The sequence below is a fragment of the Antrostomus carolinensis genome, unplaced genomic scaffold (genome assembly GCF_000700745.2).
Source record: "Antrostomus carolinensis isolate BGI_N321 unplaced genomic scaffold, ASM70074v2 scaffold8020, whole genome shotgun sequence".
In the NCBI taxonomy this organism is placed as follows: domain Eukaryota; kingdom Metazoa; phylum Chordata; class Aves; order Caprimulgiformes; family Caprimulgidae; genus Antrostomus; species Antrostomus carolinensis.
The window spans coordinates 38673-58331 of record NW_010286397.1 but is presented as its reverse complement, the minus strand read 5'-3'; the positions used below and the strand labels follow the sequence as shown (position 1 = coordinate 58331).

The window sequence follows — 19659 nt, the reverse complement described above, 5'->3', positions numbered from 1 at the left end:
CTGCTGAGTGTGTGTATAGGAGAAAAATTAACAGTAGATAACACAATTCTGCAGTGAGTCATGATATCCAGTTGCATCCCTGGGTAAATAACATCCTGCTTCCAAACAGGTTTTTAGAACTGTGAAATTCTCTTAAAGATTGCAGACGTGAGCATAAAATCTTAGCTGTCTCATTGGCTACATGCACACCCCTGAAAATACTTTAGAAAGTACATTCACATGTTTTAGTAAACAATGCTGAAATTTATACGCTTGAAAGAAGTCAAGTTTTAAGTGTGGGAATTCATGCTTTCATGTGTAAACACGTATCAACCATTCCTAGTTTATGCTTTGCTGGCTTGGAGCAAATCAGGGGTACTGAAATAACTTTTTTTGGGAATTAATACATATTTGAAGGAGGTATGTTCAGCATGCTCTTTAATTTCACAGTTCTCTCCATCTGCTTGGGAGTTGTCCAGCTGATCTTTTATCAGCTGTGTTTGGAAAGCAAAGCTGATACTAGACTGTACCTTCATTATTTTTCAGGTCCAAATCCTAACTCTTTATTTTTTAATTTATGTAGTTTTATGAACACAGAGAATGCCTTACAAACACCAGCCTTAAAGAGTTTGTTGTCTAGGGGTGTGTTTCTACGAGCACTTGAGTGAAAGATTAATAACAGGGCTCAGCAAGGTCTGTTCTGACTGAAAGTTGTATTGTTGCTTTCAATGTGTAATTAACTTGTGGACCTTGATTTCTAGAGTTACTGTTGAAAAAAGCATTATTTTAAATGGGGATTAGATAAACATATAAATAATAAATATTTCAAATGTTACATTGTAGATTTACTGTTTTTAATGCAGATACGAATCTCCATGCTTCAGGGTGTGGCCAACCACTAACTGCTTGCAGTTAGGAAGGAACTCCCTGTGCGTGGGCATGTTCTTATGTAATTTCCTATTTCTGAGGCTTCCTGTACTGTACTCTGACGTGCCTTAAGCTGTCTGTCTGTCTGAGACAGGGTATTGAACTGGGTAAACTCCCTTATTGATTCAGTTTACATTCATAGCAGGTGAATGGGAAGCAATCTTGCTAGTTTGTGGTGCCGAGCTATGGGATAAGGGCATGAAATCCTAAAATATTTTAACATATAATAAGTTAAAATATTTTTGTAACATCACTTGTGTATTTTTTTGGAGCAGTCTGACAAGGCCAAGGCATCTATGAAGATTCTCATTTTTTATATATATATATATACACATATATATATATATACTTCTCTCTGATAATCAGCACCATATTTGGTCCCTATATTTAACTTTGTCATTTTTCTTCAATGCATTTTAGTTTTGAGGGTGTGAATACTGAATGAAATATTTGTATTAGTGGTCAAGTTCTGTGTTTAAAGGATGATTCCTCTTATGAAATGCCATTTCTGTGAGTTGCCAGTGCAGTTTTGAACCCACTTTCTGTATGGAAGTAGCTGTTAATTCTTCCAGCTATTAGATAATGACTGAGCCTGAAAAGATCAATGAACTGACAAAGCTTAGCACTTAGTGATCAACTAATTACTTAGACTTGCCAGCTCTCCAAATGTAGGTTTCTTCATTTGGTTGCAGCCAGGTTTGTTCTGTTTTGTTTTAATTCTAGCTCCTCAAGTCTGTATTTTGTCTTGGAATGAGGGGAGGTTTAGAAAAAGTAGCTGAGTCTAGGTTGGTTGATTGTTTTTGACCTGTGTGTTTGCTACTGCTTTACAATGCATGCTTCTTTGAGTACCTAATTCTAGATTTATTTTGGTTTTGAAAGTAAAAGCATTGTAACAAAAATGCCACGGTGACCTGTTGGCGGTTTGTCTATAAAAACAAAACTGCTTTTTCTAATGTATTATGTTGTTTCACATGGAAAGGATGGAAAATGTTTGTGATAGCTTGAAGTAATGGTATGCTGTAGATAAGGTTCTGAAAGCTGTGGTGTGACCCCCTCAGCTGACTTGTAGAAATGTGTGATAGGATATATTAGTCAACCAAAGAAGGTCTAAAAAGATAGATTTCTGTTTCAGGGGTTTTATTTTGTGTGCAGCATAAGATGCTCATATACTTTCCCAGGACTCTCGAATGCAGCTCAGTGTGTTGGGAATCTGTTTTCTATGTTGTCATGTGTTATGTTTGCAAAAGGAACCCATAAAAATTCCAGACCCCCCAAAAATACCCAAACACTGGTGTGGTGGATGTGTAATAAGAGGCCCTTTTGTTCTTGGAGCACACAGTGCTGAAGGAAAGTATACTTTGTCCTTTCTTTCCTATTTGAAAGCTTGCTGACTGTAGGCTGAACATGGGAAATACCAACTATGATCCTGTCGTTGATCATTCTGTGGTCTGGAAGTGGTAAACCTGTGCGTTTTGGGATGAATTTTCTTTACAGTGTATATCAAGCTGGTTGGTTTTTTGTTGTTGTTTTTGTTTGGGGTAGGAGGGGGGTTGGTTTGGGTTGGTTACATGCTATGTTTCAGTAATTCTCACATCAGTGAGAAAAATCTGATTGTGGAATAAAAATCTAAACTAATCTTAAAGCTAGAGGCTGGGTGGTATCATCTTGAATGATGTGTTCATCAAACTAGTAAGTAGACCTGAAATAGGTTCCTGACTCTCAAGAGTGTGGCATATATCCACTAAAATTGTATAGCCAGCTGAGAAAGAAAATTCATTTTATACTAAGTACTTAAATTAATTAATTTTATGTCCTCAGAGAAGTGACTGCTCTGATACTGGCTAATTCCACTAACATGGGATCTCACTTAAACTTTTGGGTTCCCCAAATGGCCGAATGAGACCAATGCTTTATCAAAGAAGAAATGTTAGGTGAATTGTATATACCCTGAAATTAGTTTAGAAGCATTTCAAAGTGTATAGAATAGCAGCCAAGAAGCATTAATGAACAAAAGAAAACAGGCCTGATGTACCACTTCAGAAAGTCAGTAACTGCACCAGCTTGAGTTAAGCAGCTGATTTTGGTATTGGAGTCAGAAATCAGCTCTGCCTGTTACAGAGAAATACGCAGCAAGGCTTGGGAATGCTGTTGAACGTGCCATTTGACCTCAGACAGCTGGTTTTCACCAGCTCACATCTTACCACTCATTTGCTCTGACTCTAGTTCTTACCCTGTCTGTGGTATAGTGCCAGATGGAGCTGAAACTTCTTCCAGACCTTTCTTTTGTACTCTGCCATCCTGTACGGACTTACAGAAACAACTTTGAACTCTCTTACTGAAGGACGTTACAAATGGCATTGCCCTGGTTTTGTAGTGTACTGGCATGTACTAGGCAATCAGTTCCTTGATCTCAGGAGGAAATAAATATATTATGAAGTTTTGTCTGACACTGACATCTGGAAATAATTTTGTGTCTGACACTGATGTCTGTAAATATACATAGATGTAAATGCTACTGAATTTCTGCGTGGAACTAGAAATCGTCAGATACTGTTCTACAAACAGTGTTCGTGGCCATAAATCAAAATTACTCTTCCACAACATTGTTCTTCATTGTGGAACAGGATAATACCAAACATTCAAGGCATGGGTGAATTTTTGAATAGATGTTTTGAGGAGACCAGGATGTTGTCTGTTTTTATTCCACAACATTTGCTTTTCCTTTTTTTTTTTCATTGTTTTCTTCTGAATTGTTCTTGTTTGGTGATGTGAGCTAAGTGAGTATTGGTGTGTCTCTGAGAAGATTGTTCCCAAGAATAAAATTGAAGGTGACTTGCTCTTTCTTTTTCTCATCCTTCATGGCTTCCTATTTTCTGTTGAAAGTCTCAATCAAGAGCCTCTTTTTTCTCCTTTTTTATTTTTCTCCTTTGAATGGAAAGTATAGTGGGTGGAGTTCAATTCTGAGTTCTAGAAACGGATAAGAATAGTGTATATTCTTACAAAGTCAAGAAGCCAGTGTGGAGTTGTGTGTAAATAGGATTTTCAAAACTTCCTCTTAATATTACCCTTCTTTAGAAAAAATTGTAGTTGAATGATAAATTGGTATTCACAGTCAAAATGTGAACAGAGGCTAAAGAGGACTGCAGAGCTCTGTTTTGCTATTTTCATGCTTTTATCAGGTTAATTTTTAAGTCAGAATATTTTGATTCGATGCCTATTTTAATACCTAGGGCCAGTGGTAGAGAGTGAAATGATCATAAAGGTTTGAATGTCTCAAATCAGAGCCTTAAATGAGTTCGTACTATGCTTACCCATAGTAGGACACTAACAATTTGTGACATACTTTAAGTAAGACAAGTTCTACAGCATATTGTAAGTCCTTTTTTTTTTTCTTAAAAAAATAAAAGAAATCAGTTTAGCAATTTTAAATACAACCAGGAATCCTCCTGATGAGGGAAGTGGGGGACTGTTTGCATGGTGTGCCCATGTGATGTGAAACAGGTGGCTTCTGTTTGTCTTACTAAATTACAGCAAAATTGTTTTGTATCTCTCTTGTCCAATGTTCCTAGGAAAGGATTACAGAAGGTGCTGAGCACCCTCACTGCGTGTCAGTAGGTATTGTTATATGTTGAAGTGCCTTGCAGCTAATTCCTTTTGAACAAACAGAGACAAAAAAACTTCCCCAAACCTGTATTTAAATAAATGGATGTATAACTTCCCTGGGTTGTTCTATCTGCTGACATCACACTTATTAATATCATTTGGCATACATTATTTCTGTGTGTCCATATCTCAATTTATGTCTGAAGTGGATGGTACCATAAAAGCTAAGAATGTTTTCTCAAGTTCATGTTGTGAATTTGAGGGAAAAAAAACCCCAACTCAGAACAAAAATAACAAAAAAAAAAATCCAGAAATACATTTCAACTGTAGTTGAAATGAGGACTCAATACATTTGGCCTCATAAGTGTTTTTATACTTAAAAGAGGAGTCGTTGTATTTTTCTAGTCTGTAGTCTGGACAAACTTGGTCAGGCAGTCTTGTTCTGAATGTGTTGACTTCTGTAATATTTTTATAACAGGAGTAAGTTGATAGAATGTTACAATAGGTTTGTCTTTTTTTTTTTTTTTTTTTTTAAAAAAAAACACCTTATAAAACTTCATTGTGTTTCTGGAAGTTATAAATACGTAGCCTCATATAGCTTAGTATTTAAAAAAAATGAACCTTTATCACAGTTGATTGTGTTTGGTTTTAATTTTGAAATGTATTTATTTTTTCACAAGGGTGAGCCAAGCCCTTTATCCTGTATCTTAGGTAACAGCTCCTTCAGATAATGAATGAGCTTTGGTAGGATCAAGTAGTTTCTGCAGAAACATGGAAGCTGAAATGTTCCAGGTACTGAATTATTTGTTTGAATTATTACTGCAGGTCCATTGAAGGAACCAGACTATGTTGGTGAAGGTTCCCAAGAAGGGGGTGGGAGATAATGTCATATGGGCAATGAAGAAGGTGTATCCGCCTGTGTTATAATAACATTTTCTAAATGGGTTATTATAAAAGAAAGAAAACTGGGGACTGTTCTGTGGCCTGATCCATTTTGCTTAGTCTGTTTCTGTTTATTAAAATTCAAAATTTGAGAAACTTTTTATCCTTCTTCAGCCTCGCAGTAAATTCAGGCAACTGAGGGGCTCTAAAATGGAGGCAGGTATACTAATTAAAGTGTTTTATGCTGTAGGGAGAAGAGCATATTACCTTCATGGAAATGGGTAGCTAAGAATTTTTGAAAATTACTTTAATAAACAGGAATGCAAAAATGAAGGATGATGAAGGCAGTGCAAACAGTGAGTCAGGTCTGGCTCCTCGGGTTCACATTGTGTTCACACGTGCTTGTAAATGGCAGTGGCTTTGCTGGGAATTCATACTCATTAAATGTTCCCAAATATTGTGTTATTAACAGGTGGAATAAAAGCATTTTGTGAATCAGCTTGCCGCTTCGTTTCCTAACAAATAAATTGTATATTAAAATGTGAAGCTTCTGTCATTTGCATCTGTGAAAGCATCTAAACCTTTTAATGAAGGTAATTTTTTTAAAAGGTTATCACAAACTAGGGGAAAAAAAGCTTTTAGAAGCCTTTTTAAAATCGATTTGTGTTTCACCTGGAGAAGCAGCAGTGCAGGAAGGCAGCTCTGGGGCTCCGTTGCGTTGGCTGTATCAGATCCCCTCGGTAAGGCCCCACTTCCCCGCACACTAGCTTGGTACGGAGCGGAGCGGAGCTGCCGAGTCTGTTCCCTGCGCTTTATTTACGGAAACAGCGGGGTTGAGATTGATTGCGTTGGGAGACAGCGTGTGGATGAGGGAGGGTCACAGCACATGCTCAGTCCTGTCAGTCCGAGGGCGAAGTTTCTGCGTTCTGCGTGCAGGCTTAGGTCATAGCACAAGCTCAGTGAAAGCTCTCCGAGGTCTCTCAGCCTGCATGTGCCTCCATTTTGAGTTGGTAGAGTGGAAAAGGCAGAGTTTGAGCTGTTAAGTAAAGGGTTCAGGAATACATCTAAACCCACCAGAGCCTGTCATAGTCATGGATGATCCATTCAGCCCCTGCAGGTAGGCTACATCACTCTGGCCTCCCCTAAGCAATGATGATTTTTGCTGTTATTTGTGACTTCTGAAATGTTTATGAAATCATTTCATTACTATTGCATGTTCCTCAGAACCTTGTGCTCACGGCAGCGTTGCTCTGCAGCTGTTCGTACGGTGCATGAGGGCACTGAGCAGGGAGTCCGCTGCCTGAGGGGTGCATGGAGCAAAACGGTGAAGCTGTGTGGGCTTATTTTTATATATATATATATTTTTTCCCTCCTCGTGTTGTAGTTTTAATGTCAGTGGTGCTGTCTGCATGCCAACCTGATGGCAGGTCTGTGGGGAGCTGCAGAGGCTGTCTGCAGGATGCAGCCTTACCCAAGTGGCTATTAAGAAATGTTTGGGCCTGTAACAGACTGTTTAGATAATGATCCGGGGAGGGTCGTGGATCAGCAGCCATTGGTTGCTCTGAGGATGGGTGGTTCTCGTTTTGATTGAGGGGCAGTGATCCTGCTGATACTTCCTCAAGTAGTAAGGGGGGAAAAAAAGAAAAGAAAAAGTAGGCAGCGTGGTTCTGCTGCTTGTCAGTCACATGCAGATAACACTTTGGCATCTAAAATGCAGCAATATTGTCTTGTATATCAAGAAGCTTGTCATATGACAGCTGTGTAAGCAATATCCACGTTGGTTGGTTTTTTTGGGCTAGCAAAACACGTTTTTAGACTGATCTGAAGAAAATAGAGGACTTGGGCTCTGCAGTTTGGTGTAATGACTGTATGGTTGCAACTGGCTTTGAGGTCCTTGTAGGACAGCCATCAGGAACTTGTCACTGCGAAATATAAGTGGCTTTGAGAGGACTTGGGTGTGTTGAATGGGAGTAAATTTGTTTCTGCAGCATGTTCTCATTCACAGTGGTGTCTGAACTTGTGCAGAGCTGGGTGCTGCTCTGCTGGGGCCCTCTGCCTAGCCCACTGGTCCTGGCACCGTGGGGTCTGTTGCTGAGGGAAATACCTCAGTCAGGGTAAGTTGTTTATAAGTTCCTGAAGTGTATTGAGTTTGAAGGTGACAGGGTGGTTTGTGCTGCTGTTAGTGACATCTCTGGAACTTGGTAGCAGAAGGCTTTTAGCCTTGCACACAGTCATTCACCTGTGCAGTGTGCATTGCTGGGGCTAATTTCCTTCTCTTGTCAGAAGCTGAGGAATGAATAATGAATAAGGCTGCATAATTTTGCCCATGTTAGTGCCATATCCATATCTGTATGCTGTCTGAAGTGTCATTCCCTTTCCCATTTCCTTTTATACCTATAGAGCATAAACATCAGGAACACCTCCTTAGTGTGGGTCACTGGTCACTTTTGCCATTGGCTGGAGCAAAGTCACACTAATGATGATAGAGCCCATTCCCTCAACTTCAGTCTGGCTGAATCACCTCGTAGTTGTCTCCATAGGCCTGGGCTTGAGGAACATTCTTACTCCTAATAAAGGAGCTATGTGAATATGTACAGGAATATGACATTGCTCTGCAGGAATACAGGGATATGACACAACGTGTCCTTAACATTTGTTTTAAATGTTGGCTTATGAGCAGAAGAGAACGCATTAAGGGATGGGGAGAGTACAAAGCAGTCTGTTTTGTGCTGGTTTTCAGTGATAATTTGTGCATGCATTTTAAAATAATGCCACTTCCAAAGTTAAAAATGAAATTTTGGTCATGCTTATTTTTTAAAACTAACTTACAGTAGTGCAAGTGGAAAAAAAAATGAAAACAAAACAAAGTCTGATTTTCAAACAAAAGTATTACATTTGGGAAAGTAAATATTGCTGCAATAATATGCCAAATAAGGCATTCTTCACTTAATCACTGCACATGAGAGCATGGGGATGTGATGTTGGTTGTACTGACTCCCAGAATTCCCCCTTGAAGGATGCCTCTGGTATCTGTGCTATGCTCATACAGAATCAGATGGTTCCTGCTCCTGGCAAATGTATAGGTATTTTTATTCCCTGTGGCACTGCTCCTCTCACAGCAGGCTTTCAGCATTTTTTTGAGATCTCAATTTTTCCTCTCCACATGCTTCAGCACAACTGTGTTTCACCTGTATTGCCAGTTGTGAGGTTGGTCAGCCAGCTTATAATGAAAGCAGTTCCTTAGGTTTGTGCATAGGTGTACAAGACTGTTAAAAAAAGCAACAACAAGAATAAAAATTCAGCCCCCAAACCTCACCAACCAAGACTTATTAAATCACTAAGATTACCTCTTGCTTGTTCCTTCCGATTCTTTAGGCTGTAACTTGTTTTAATTAGAACTTTGTATTTCCAAGTGTGCGACAGAACTAAGGGTATCTTCAGGCTTCTTTTATGCTTCGTATTTTTTGTGCTTATCACCTTTAACAAGTGCTGTTGCTGTTTAAGGAAGCTGGAGATTAATGTTGTTAAGCAAACTGAGATACTGAGTAGTAGATCGTTACATCTAACCTTGATGAAGCTTTATGGAAAAAAATTAACTGCTAGGTGCTGCCTGGTTCCACTGTCCTGCATTTTAACTGTGATTGTGCTGAAGAAGTGGTGCTGATGTAGTACCTGGTCTGTTTTCATAGTGAATGTTTGCTCTGAGAAGTGTAACGGTACTGCCTGGCTGTTTAGAAACTGTACCTGCTAAACTCTTAAAGCAACATAAATCCACGTTGAATTCATTTGCATATTTACTTATCAGTGCAAGTGTTGCTTGCAAATAAATAACATTCTGGTTCTATTAAAATTACATGTAGACCAGATAGAAACTTTTGCATGATACAATTTTTTTTTTACTAATTCATTTTTTTGAACTTATGATCAAAATACTGGTGTCTTCCTTATTTGAAGGTAAACAAATATTGGAAAAAAAATATTAGAGAGATGATCAATGAATTTTACAAGCAAAATATTACCCATGCAGATAGTTCCTATGAGGAGAGAATGTTTGTTTCCTTGCAATAACTTGTATATCAGAATGGCTGTATTGTGATTGCTTCCATCCTACCTTTTGAACAGGGGACAATACTTCTAAGGACTGTATAGTCTTTTTTTTTCTCATATATAAACCTGATAAAAAAATAACATTATCTTGAAAAAGCTTTCCCTGTCTGACTCAAAACTTCTGCAACTACTTCCCTCTCCAAACAGCAGCATGGGTGCAAAACAGAGTCCTCCACTTCCTTAAAGTTCTGTCTCTGCAGTCAGCAGGTTTGAGCTTGTACCGAAGATACAACTGTTAGCACTTGTTTATTCGTTCCTACTTTAGATTGAGCAATCACTAAAAACATTCCCATATAAGTTCATTTGCCTGAAATACAGGTTTGATTTTTTCACACGGAACACAAAATTACTTGTGCATTTTTTTTTTAATTATAACACAATGTTACAACAGATTTTAAACAAAAAATTACTAGATGCTAGGCATTAGCAAGAATTATTTTCCCAGCTTTAAGAATTTTATAACCTTGCTTCAAAAAAGATTTAAAGCACAAGTGCAAGCTGCACACATGAAATAAAGTAAAATTTTTTCATGTAGAAAATAATTTTTGGAAAAAGCTAAGAAGCCATTGTTGGTTCTGTAAATTGATATAGATCCCTATAGAATGAAAACAAAGCAATGTGACTAACTGTCTTTAAGCAATAATTGCTGTTTGTTTAGGAGGAGGAGGGGAGGAGCCAGTTCTGTTATTCTTGGGTACCTAACTCACAGGTTTATGGTAGTTGTGGGGTTTTTTTGGTTAAAGGTTGAATGGCCTGAACCTAATTGTCCCTTTTGTATTTTGAACTGTGTAATGTCAGAACTTAACGTGCATCAGAATGGTCTTCCTGGGTCAAATTGAGGATCCCTTTGGCTCAGTATCCTGTCTCCCAGCAGTGACCATATGCAGATACTTTGAGAAAGTAAGAATAGAGCTGTGATGTATGACAGAGGCTTATTGTGTTTGTGGACAGTCGATTTTGCATCGTTGTGGTGAAATCTTACAATTTCTTTCGTGCTGCAGAGAAGCAAATATATGTAAAGCTCTTTTACAGTTAAGTCTTTGCAGACAGAGCCTGCACAGCATCGGATGAGGGAGGAGCCTGGCAAGGGAGGTTCTGAATTTTTTTTATGGATTCATGGAATAAAATGAAACAGAATGTCCTAGCAAATTAATCTCTTGAATGTAATGCCAGTCCCTTTCAGGCCCTGATAAACTATTTTTTTAACTGTCTGAAGTTGGAGTGGAGTAATTTTATTCTCTCCAGTTTTGTCCCTCTAGAGATGGAAAAAAATGATCCTTGCCAGATGTTTTTAGAAATGCCTCTGAAGAGGCATCTTGGGTATTGGACTATTTGCATAAAAGGATTTTTTAAAAACCTTTTCTTGAGACTTTCTCTTTCCTAACGACAGATTTATCTGAATTTTACAGAAATCACAAACATCTAGTAATTGCTTTACTGTATCATGCTTTCAGTTTATGTAACCGATTACCCTTTTTGGAGAGCTACAAAGGGAATCAGATAGACTGAGAGATGGTCTGTGATTGAACTATTTGGCTGGTTTAAAAACCTTCTTCTGTTGCAACATCCTTCTAGTTTAGTTACAGATCACCTCAATTTACAGAATCAGGAATGATTATGCCAAGAATAGTTACATCAGTAACACAGAGAGCTGTCATATAAGTGATGTTTAGGTCATGGTGTTTTGGTTGTAGTTTTATTTTTTTGAACTTCATGGCAGCATGAAGTTATTTTCATGTTTTCTGAGGTGTTGCTGGCTAATAGCTGGTGTTTCAGAAAGCTGGTGGCAGTGCAGTATGTGGTGCAGAGCATCGAGTGTGTGGTGACCACAGCAGAACAAAATTAAACCATGGCTGTTGCTCAGTGAAATGAACTGATGAAGAACAGAGTTGGTTCAATGTGATACTGCAGTTGTACCACCTCCCTCACCCTGTCTGAGGCATGTAAGTCAGTATAAAATGTGTGCAATTACTGCGTAGCGTGTTTCTTGCTGAACTTTGGTCATAAAAAGGAAAACGTGAAGGCAGCAGTATCGCAATTTCTAAGTTTCCACCTTGTACACACGGTTCCTGACCGTGAAGGTCTTCCTTATGTGTACAGCATGTGGAGTTCCTTTCAGAAGCCTGACTTCCTAGCAGAGATCTTCACTAAATGTACTGGGTAAAGAACTGACTTGGATTCATGTCAAAGAGAGGACAGTACAGAGAAGCGCTACACAGAAGCCTGGAAATGCCTCTTGCCTCCAAACTCTGGAGAGTTTTGCTGCACGTTTCCAGCCTTCAATCCTACATGGCTCTGGCAATACTCTACTAGCAGTTGGTGTTGCAAGTCCTGAACTCGAGTTATTCTCAAAGCTGATCTGTTGTACTCCATTGCAGGTCAGACTCTGTCTTGTGACAGTTCTCTTGTTGCCATGGTTCAGGTTTGGTGGCATTGCAGTGCTGCATTATTTTCATGGACAAAGGCTACCAGGTGTGCCAGCTTGGGTGTAAATGGTACAGGTCTGGTGTACAGTACAGACAGGAGGGAGATGATGAACAGAGAGGGTTAAACTTGTTTCCCTATTGGAAATCATGCAGGAGCTGTTGTTGCCAGCCTGCCTTCCTCTCTTCCCTTCTTTCTAAAGCTGATAAATTAAAGCTCTGCACCGCCCTGTGCTGCCTCCTGTTCCTTTCTCATCCTCACCTCTGAACTGTTGTCTCTCAGTGGCGCAGCTTTTGGCCTTGAACCTCCAACCTTCCCTGTTGCTTTAGAATTGAAAGGACAAAGCTTTATTGAACTGAACATCCTCTCTCTTCTCTCCAGACTGTTTGGAACAAGCCTCTCTCGGATTAGAGATGCTTGTTTTGCCCTCCTCTGCTACAGAGGCTTCTTGCCTTTTTGATATTCAGTCGCAAGCTTCCATCTCCTTTCTGACCAGCCCCTGTTTACTTTGCAGAATACAACGTTGTCATGGCAACAGGTTACTTTTCAAAGGGAACATCTTGTCATTATATTTAATCCACTGCAGCTGAAGAGGACTGAAATATTAAGTTGTTGTTGCTATGGATACTGCTTTGTTACATCAGTTTCTTTTGTGTCAGATTTCATATACGGTGTTGAGTCCTCTTTTTTTTCTTGCCCACAGAATAAACACAAAGTGCTGTTCCATTATTACTGTAATTGCTCTCCACCAATATAATTTAGCTTAAAAATCTACAGTGCTTTTTAGTTCCCATAGCAAGAATTTTCTTTCCATTTGTAAACCCATTCCTGGGGACGTGGAAACAGTAAAAATTATTTAACAGATTGTGTGCCCTTGCAGAGAGCGATCAGCTTTATGTCCTTTTTTTTAAAAAAAAAAAAAAAAAGTGATGTAGTGGGATCTGAAAGAGCTTCCTGCACAGGAGCCTAATTCAATCTAGTCCTTACCTTTTGGGGCAGGGGGAAGGGAGTACCTTTGGGGTGTGAATATAATCAGGAAATGGTAAATGAGTGATGAAAAGGCACACAGAAATATTTCTCTCGACACTTCATTTCCATGTGGGGAATCATGGATAAGCCCCATTGAGTTTCCCCAGCTTAACTCCACATGAGTAGTTAGGAGCAGAATTCCCATCCAAAACTTTGCCTTAATCTTTGCAATTTGCAATCGCAATTCTTCAACGCTTTATGTATTATATTCAGTGTGATACAACTGAAAAAACTGGGAGCTGGAGGGTATTTGGTCTGCTGATCTTTTCCTATCCAAACAGAAAATAGCTTAATTTTCTGTTTAAGTACAAAACTTGTGCCACTTTTGGCTGGTGTGAAGTATTGTAGCTGGCAGAAACGGCGTAGACCTGTTAAAGTTTGACTTGCACTGACTAGTAGAGGTGTGCCTGGCTTTAAAATGAATTCTGGGAATCAAGGAAGAGCATCAGCATTTTCTGTTGTCATTTTTCCCCTTAATTCCTCACGGGGAAAAATTCTGATGCCTCGTACCTGAAAAAATATATCCTAGTATTTAATTTATAACTTTGTTGTAAATAAAAAATAGATTTTTTTCTAGTTCAGTCATTTCTTTGCATAACCTGAAATTAAGAGGACGGTGTCAGATCATGTCTTGCAAAAATACGCATTGGAGAAAAACGTTTTGACGCGTTCTCATTCTTTTCAGGAGAATTTTGGGGTGTATTTTAGAGTGGATCTCCTTACCAGGGAGGTAGCATTGCCTAGACATCGGGATGTAAGATTGAGCATTACAAAGCCGGTGTTAGTTCCTGTCTGACAGGTTCTCCTGTCGCGTTGTCTTGGGTCAGGTCCATTCAGACCCACTGCTGTAGTTCACCCACTCGTGCACCAATGAGTTAACATTTCAGAATGGTTAGTAAGGTGAAGTTTCAACTTAACACACGTGAAACATACTTTGAAATATTAAGGTGAAAGTTTTCATAAAGATATGCAAATGACCATGTCAAAAAAAACCCTCCAGTAACCTTTTTGACTTCAAATACTATTTAATGGCTTAAACTCTCCGTTGTTAGTTTTGCTCTGGGCTAGCAGTTTACAGCTGTGTTTTTAATTTTTAAAGTTTAAAGGAAGCTGTTTCTCAGTCATTGCTTATGATCACTGTGAACACAGCAGGGTGAATCAGAAATCCTGCAGGGTGGCAGCTTACTTGTGAAATGATGTCATTATTCCTCTAACAGCAAATTGCAAGATGAATTCAAGTTTGCTATTTCCAGATTGAAGATGCTGATTTGTTAGTTTTGTGTGTGTGCTCTTCCTTGCCAGTGTGTTGAGACTCAAGTTAAATGTGTTGCAGTTATTGACGTGTTAAATTCAAAAATTTGTCTTACAACAGCTCTGAATTTTGTTGTCCTTTTAATGTAATATGCAGAATATAAATAAAAGATGTCTGTTAAAAAAAATGTATAGGAAAAGAATGTTGATCTTAAGGATATTGAATTTCCTTGGATTTGGTTGTGTTCTTTAATGCTATTTTACAGGAATCTTGGAGAGTCATTCAAGTTGTAGCTGTGTTTAGTATCCCAAATACCAATGTTCAGGCACAAGTGTCTTTAGAGACTATAGTGCTCTGGCTCTTGACAGGAGCTGGATATGTGAGGTTACAGCTCAGAGGCCTCATGGATTCAACTGTAGTCCTTGAGAAATTAGTATTTCCAGTAAATAATTCTGTTTGTGTACCTTCTTGTTGCTTATATTTAAAAAAGAAAAAAGGTCAAAGGGCACTCTTTAGTGATAAAGTTTTATTTACTTCATTAATCTATTCAAAATTTAGGAAGAAAAATAAATTCTATCATGTCAGATGTGTTATTCTGGTTTATGTTGGTGTATCTTTAACTTCTGTTGTTGCCAGGGTAATTCTACTTCAGCATGGTAAAATAGTTTTTCTTCTAGCATATAACGTGATGTTTCAGTAACTCCAGCCCTTGTTGTGAGCACCACAGAGCTCTTCACAGTATAATTATCACTGCATGGAGGACAGTTCATTGGGAACTTGAAGTTTTTTATATAAATATCTGTTCAAAATAGTGGAAAAATATGAAGACCAAGTGTATTCTGTAGAAGGGAAGCCCTTTTTGGATGAATTGAATTAAATTCACTTCTACAAATGTTACAAGATATGTTTTTAGTGCTTTTTAGATTTTCCATGCTTCTGTGTCATGCCATCTGATGTGATTTTAGCAAATGAATTAACAGCAGCAATAATAATTTTAACCTCTTAAAACAAGAGCTAGATAATATTGCATGTAAGATCCAAAGTCACTTGAATGGTTTACCATGAACTCTGTCAAGAAAAAAAAGAGAGATGAGTTTTGCCACTTCTGGTAACGCAAGGCTCTGTTCTTCAAAGGTTGATACCCCAAATATTTGTATTTAAGATATTTTCTCTTTCTAGATGAAAATGACCACAAAGCTGTTCATGAGGAACATGATATTTCCTGTGTATTACTCTGTAGCCTAGTGCTTACCATGTTGTCTGTGATATTTTAGGTTTGGTGTTGAAATAGGCAGTTAAAGGAACATGGTACCAGCAGAAGTCAGATGCTTGTTGGAAAGTCATTCTCTGCATGGGGGGCTTTTGAGTTGGTGGGTGGTTTTGAGCAGTTCAGAGCTGTAGAGAACTGTAGCAGCTTTTAAAGGATCTTGATTAGAAGTCAGTGCTGCTTCTGTACTGCATGAAATCTAAACAGGTCACACTGATCCTCTTCTTGACATCAGTTGCTTGACTAAAAGTTCCCAGACTCGCCCCATTGGTTTTTATTATTTGCAGTCTGGCCTGTAGCACCCCTGACTATATCCTTTGTTGTTTTCTTAATGCCAAATTATGTTTGCTGCTCTTTCATTTACATTGGAAATGCAATGACAAAAATAGAGAATGGGATCCTAAATTGCATTAATTGTAATTCTTTCTCATTCCTGTTTTGTTTTTTCTTTTTATATTAGGAGGCTAAACAGTACCCAAGGTGAAATCAGAGTTGGACCCAGCCATCAGGTAAGGAATTTTGTTTGTATTTTAATATCTAGAGGACATGCTTTTGCCACTTGATCTGTTCACAGGACACTTACTTAAAATCGTATGCATTCAAATACACTGAGTGTTTTCTAGATTCATCCTGAGTTAATGAGATTTTTCTGTGTCAAATGTTGATGTGTTAATGATTTTTAGTAGCAGAAGTGCTGTTGGGTTACTTACAGAGTAAAATTGAAGGAATCTGAGTAAGTATTGAAAATGAAGGAAGAATTCCAGCTATTACTGAGGATATTCTGGAGTTAGAAATCAATACATTCTAAGCTGGCTTTCTCCAAGCAATATTTAATAAACTAAAAATTTAATTTGGTGGTATTATCCAGTTATTTTCAAAGTAGATCTTTTAATTTGCATAGTAAAATTGTAGAGTATGTTACCTATAACATTTAGAGTCTTTTTCATGAATCTATGCAGTCAACAAAATGGAATTATAATAGTGATTAAAAAAAAAGAGCAGTTTTCCAAGAACAACGTTACAAAATTAGAAGGATGTGGGAACTTTAAACCTGAGAGGTTTCTTTCCTGTACAGCAACTTTGTTGATATATATATGTACATATTTCTGTATGTATCCATTTTTTAACAGAGGATCCAGTGCTTTTAAGCATGTCTGTTAAGGTAGCTGTCATTAATGCAGAATTCACTGTAAACCTGCTCTACCTTTTATGTTTGTCTCTGTGCTCTGTCTGGTGGTGTGTCTGTGGCTTTGCATCTCCTCACTAGGAACTGAGTGCTCTCCTTTACCTGTGGAATTGACTTTGTACTGTCCAAGGGCTGGATTTTTCCATCCAAGTGATAAATATTCATTCAAACTCTTTTAAAAATCTTTTTAAATAACTAGTGAAAGTAAACATTTATGGAACCTATGTAACTTTCTTAAGGATATTTTGCATTTAGTGGAAAATAGTTCTTGGTGATTAAACCTCTAGTATTCTTTTCACTAGTCATTATAAGTCTACTGTAAATGATACCTTCAAAACAACTTTCATCTCAAACTGTCATCTAATATTTTGACACGTATTAGTCACCTGTGCTGTAAGGTATAATTACCAGATGCATTTATGGATGGAAAAAAAAGTAGGAAGAAAGTCCACTGATTTAGAATACTGTTAATTTTTACTTGCTTAATATTTTCAACTTCCATTATTCTTTCACTCATTTGCTGAGCATCTCTGTTTCTGACAGATGTCATCACTAAGAGGATATATTCTCCTCCCGTTAATTAGTATAAGGTATAATCTTAAGATACATGATGGTTGATTGTAGGCTGCAGTAGGAAGTCAGATTGAAGATTATCTTTTCCGTTTTCCATTCTGTAGTCTGACTCATTCTGTGGAAAGTGTAAAAATAGTCCTGTTTTATTAAACACACTGGCCTGTGTTAACTCAGGGAGTGGATGCACTTTCCTCCACCCACCTTACTGAGAATAAGGTGTGTGGAGCAGAATCCGGAAACAGCCTTGAGATCCCAGTAGTGGTTTCTGATGAATACCTGTTGCCTTCATTTTCCTTAAATTGTGTGTCTTACTAGAGGACTGATGGGGTTTTTTTGATACTTTGTGCACAGATACCTCAAACTACTGCTTGTATCATAATAGCAAGTAGGGACACAAATGAAGGTAAATGTTTTGTAGAATCGCAGTTGTTTTCAAAATTCACACGCATAGGAGGAGGAGAACGGATCTCTGCTAAGTGTTCTGCTATGAAAACTTGTCTAACAAATTAATGACCAGAGATGTTCAAGAGGAAGTTGCTCTTAGGAGTAAATCTAGTAATTAAGCATGTTCGTAGGGTAAATAGGATGAACTTTTAATTTGTGAAAGCTCTGGTTGCTGGAAAGCATAGCTCTCACAGAAATCTCATCTTGGTATAACGCTTGCTTATCTTTTTCCAGAAGAGAAGTTCAGTGACATAATCCATTTTCCCAGGGAAGAAGTAAAATAAAGTTACAGATTAAAGAGCAGAACATGAAAGACATCTGAACCTGTGACTTGTAATTACTGGTTATGTATAAATGTTGCCTTTCAAACATGTTCAGCAGTTGTGAGCATAGGAGGTAATTACAGGGCTTAAAAACTGTTTCAGAAGAGGCTCTCAGGCTATCTCATCCCATAGCAGTAGATGACTAAAGATGCTAATTGGGTCTCTGGATACAGTGTAATACTTATTTAGAGGCAGAGCTAATTTCACTGAGCTATCTCATTTTCAGGAAATTTCTTTGTTTCTCTTTAGAGTTTTCATGATTTACTGAGCACTTAATTTTAAACTCAATGTCAAATGGGTAGGGTTTTTTTACTGATGTGTAGTGGTACACATATGGCAGCCACATTCTTGCCATCTTTCATATTAGTATGTTACATGAGTGTGTTTTAGCCTGGCCAGAAGTTCTAACAGCATCTTTTTGACAAATGAAAACTGTCTCTTTGAGAGTAGATTGTCCAACAGTGTTTGTCTTCTATACAATGGAGGACTTGGTACACAGTATAAAATGGTTTCCTTTCAAGCTGTGATGTTTCTGCAGACATCTTTGCACTTTGTCTATATACAAAAGGGCTTCACTGGTGGTGGACTGAGAGGTGGTGTTAATTCTGCATAACTGTCAGAAAGTGAACTGCTCTCCTAAAAGAAGGAATGATGGATAAAGTGAACAGGTTGGGGCTTAATGACCCAGCTTCCTCAGACTTCTGAAACTTGCATCAAATAGCTTCACCACCTGTTGTCTGAATATCTTCCATCTATGAGATCATCTTATTCCAGAGAATTTACAAAATTTGGTATTAATAACACTCGTGTATCCTCCTATCCTTGTTAACAACTGTACTGACTGTATGAACTCTTCATTTTATTTCTAGGCCAAGCTTCCTGATCTGCAGCCATTTCCTTCCCCAGACGGTGACACAGTGACACAGCATGAAGAACTTGTGTGGATGCCAGGAGTCAATGACTGTGACTTACTTATGTACCTTAGGGCAGCAAGGTAATTGCAACCAAGATACTACCAGTATCTTTAGAACGCTGTAGTGGAGATGTGGACTGTCATGTATGTGCAGTTGGCTACAGTCACTCTCTCTTCTGTTTTGGTGTAGTGTGGATGTCAACCAGATAACCTGAAATGTTTAGTTTGAGACAAGAATGTTCTGATTTGATGTTGGGCCAACACAGAATCTTTGCTTTAGCTGTGCCATTTGGATTTAAAAGTGCAGAGCCAGCAGTATGTGCTAGCATGATAGAAAGAGCATTAGATGTGTCCCTTGTAACAAGAGAAGTAACTGCTCTGAGAGAAATAGCTGTGATGGCATGGGATTCCTTCAGAAACTAAAATGTTTTTCAAATGAGCTCTAGTTTGCATTTCAGTTTCTTACAGATCTCTGATAGATTAATGAGATGCACTGATGAGCCTCATAATAATTCAAAGTATGAGTAAATTACTTGTAGTTTGCAAGAATTCAGAGATGTGAGGAATCTGCAGTTTAAGTTAGTTTTCTAACGTAGTGAAACTGAGATCACAATAGGTTTGCTGTCTCATGTCTGGAGGTTATATCTTCCATTATCCTGATTAGGCTTTGGTACTACTGCAGTGCAGATTTTCAGTTGATGAAATCCACTTGGATTGGATTTTAATTTTGAATTAATTATTCCATGTTGA

The 19659-nt window shown here is 38.1% G+C and overlaps 1 protein-coding gene across 1 annotated transcript in view; it reads left to right on the top strand.

Moving 5' to 3' along the window:
- The window catches only part of LOC104524176 (arginine-glutamic acid dipeptide repeats protein-like), a gene marked incomplete at its 3' end in the record, with an annotated part of 80683 nt that overhangs the window by 47394 nt on the left and 13630 nt on the right, over positions 1–19659 (top strand). Inside the window, exons 7-8 of the mRNA XM_010167003.1 lie at positions 15931–15979; positions 18866–18990. Coding sequence (XP_010165305.1) covers positions 15931–15979; positions 18866–18990 — 174 coding nt within the window. The remainder of the gene's footprint in view (positions 1–15930; positions 15980–18865; positions 18991–19659) is intronic.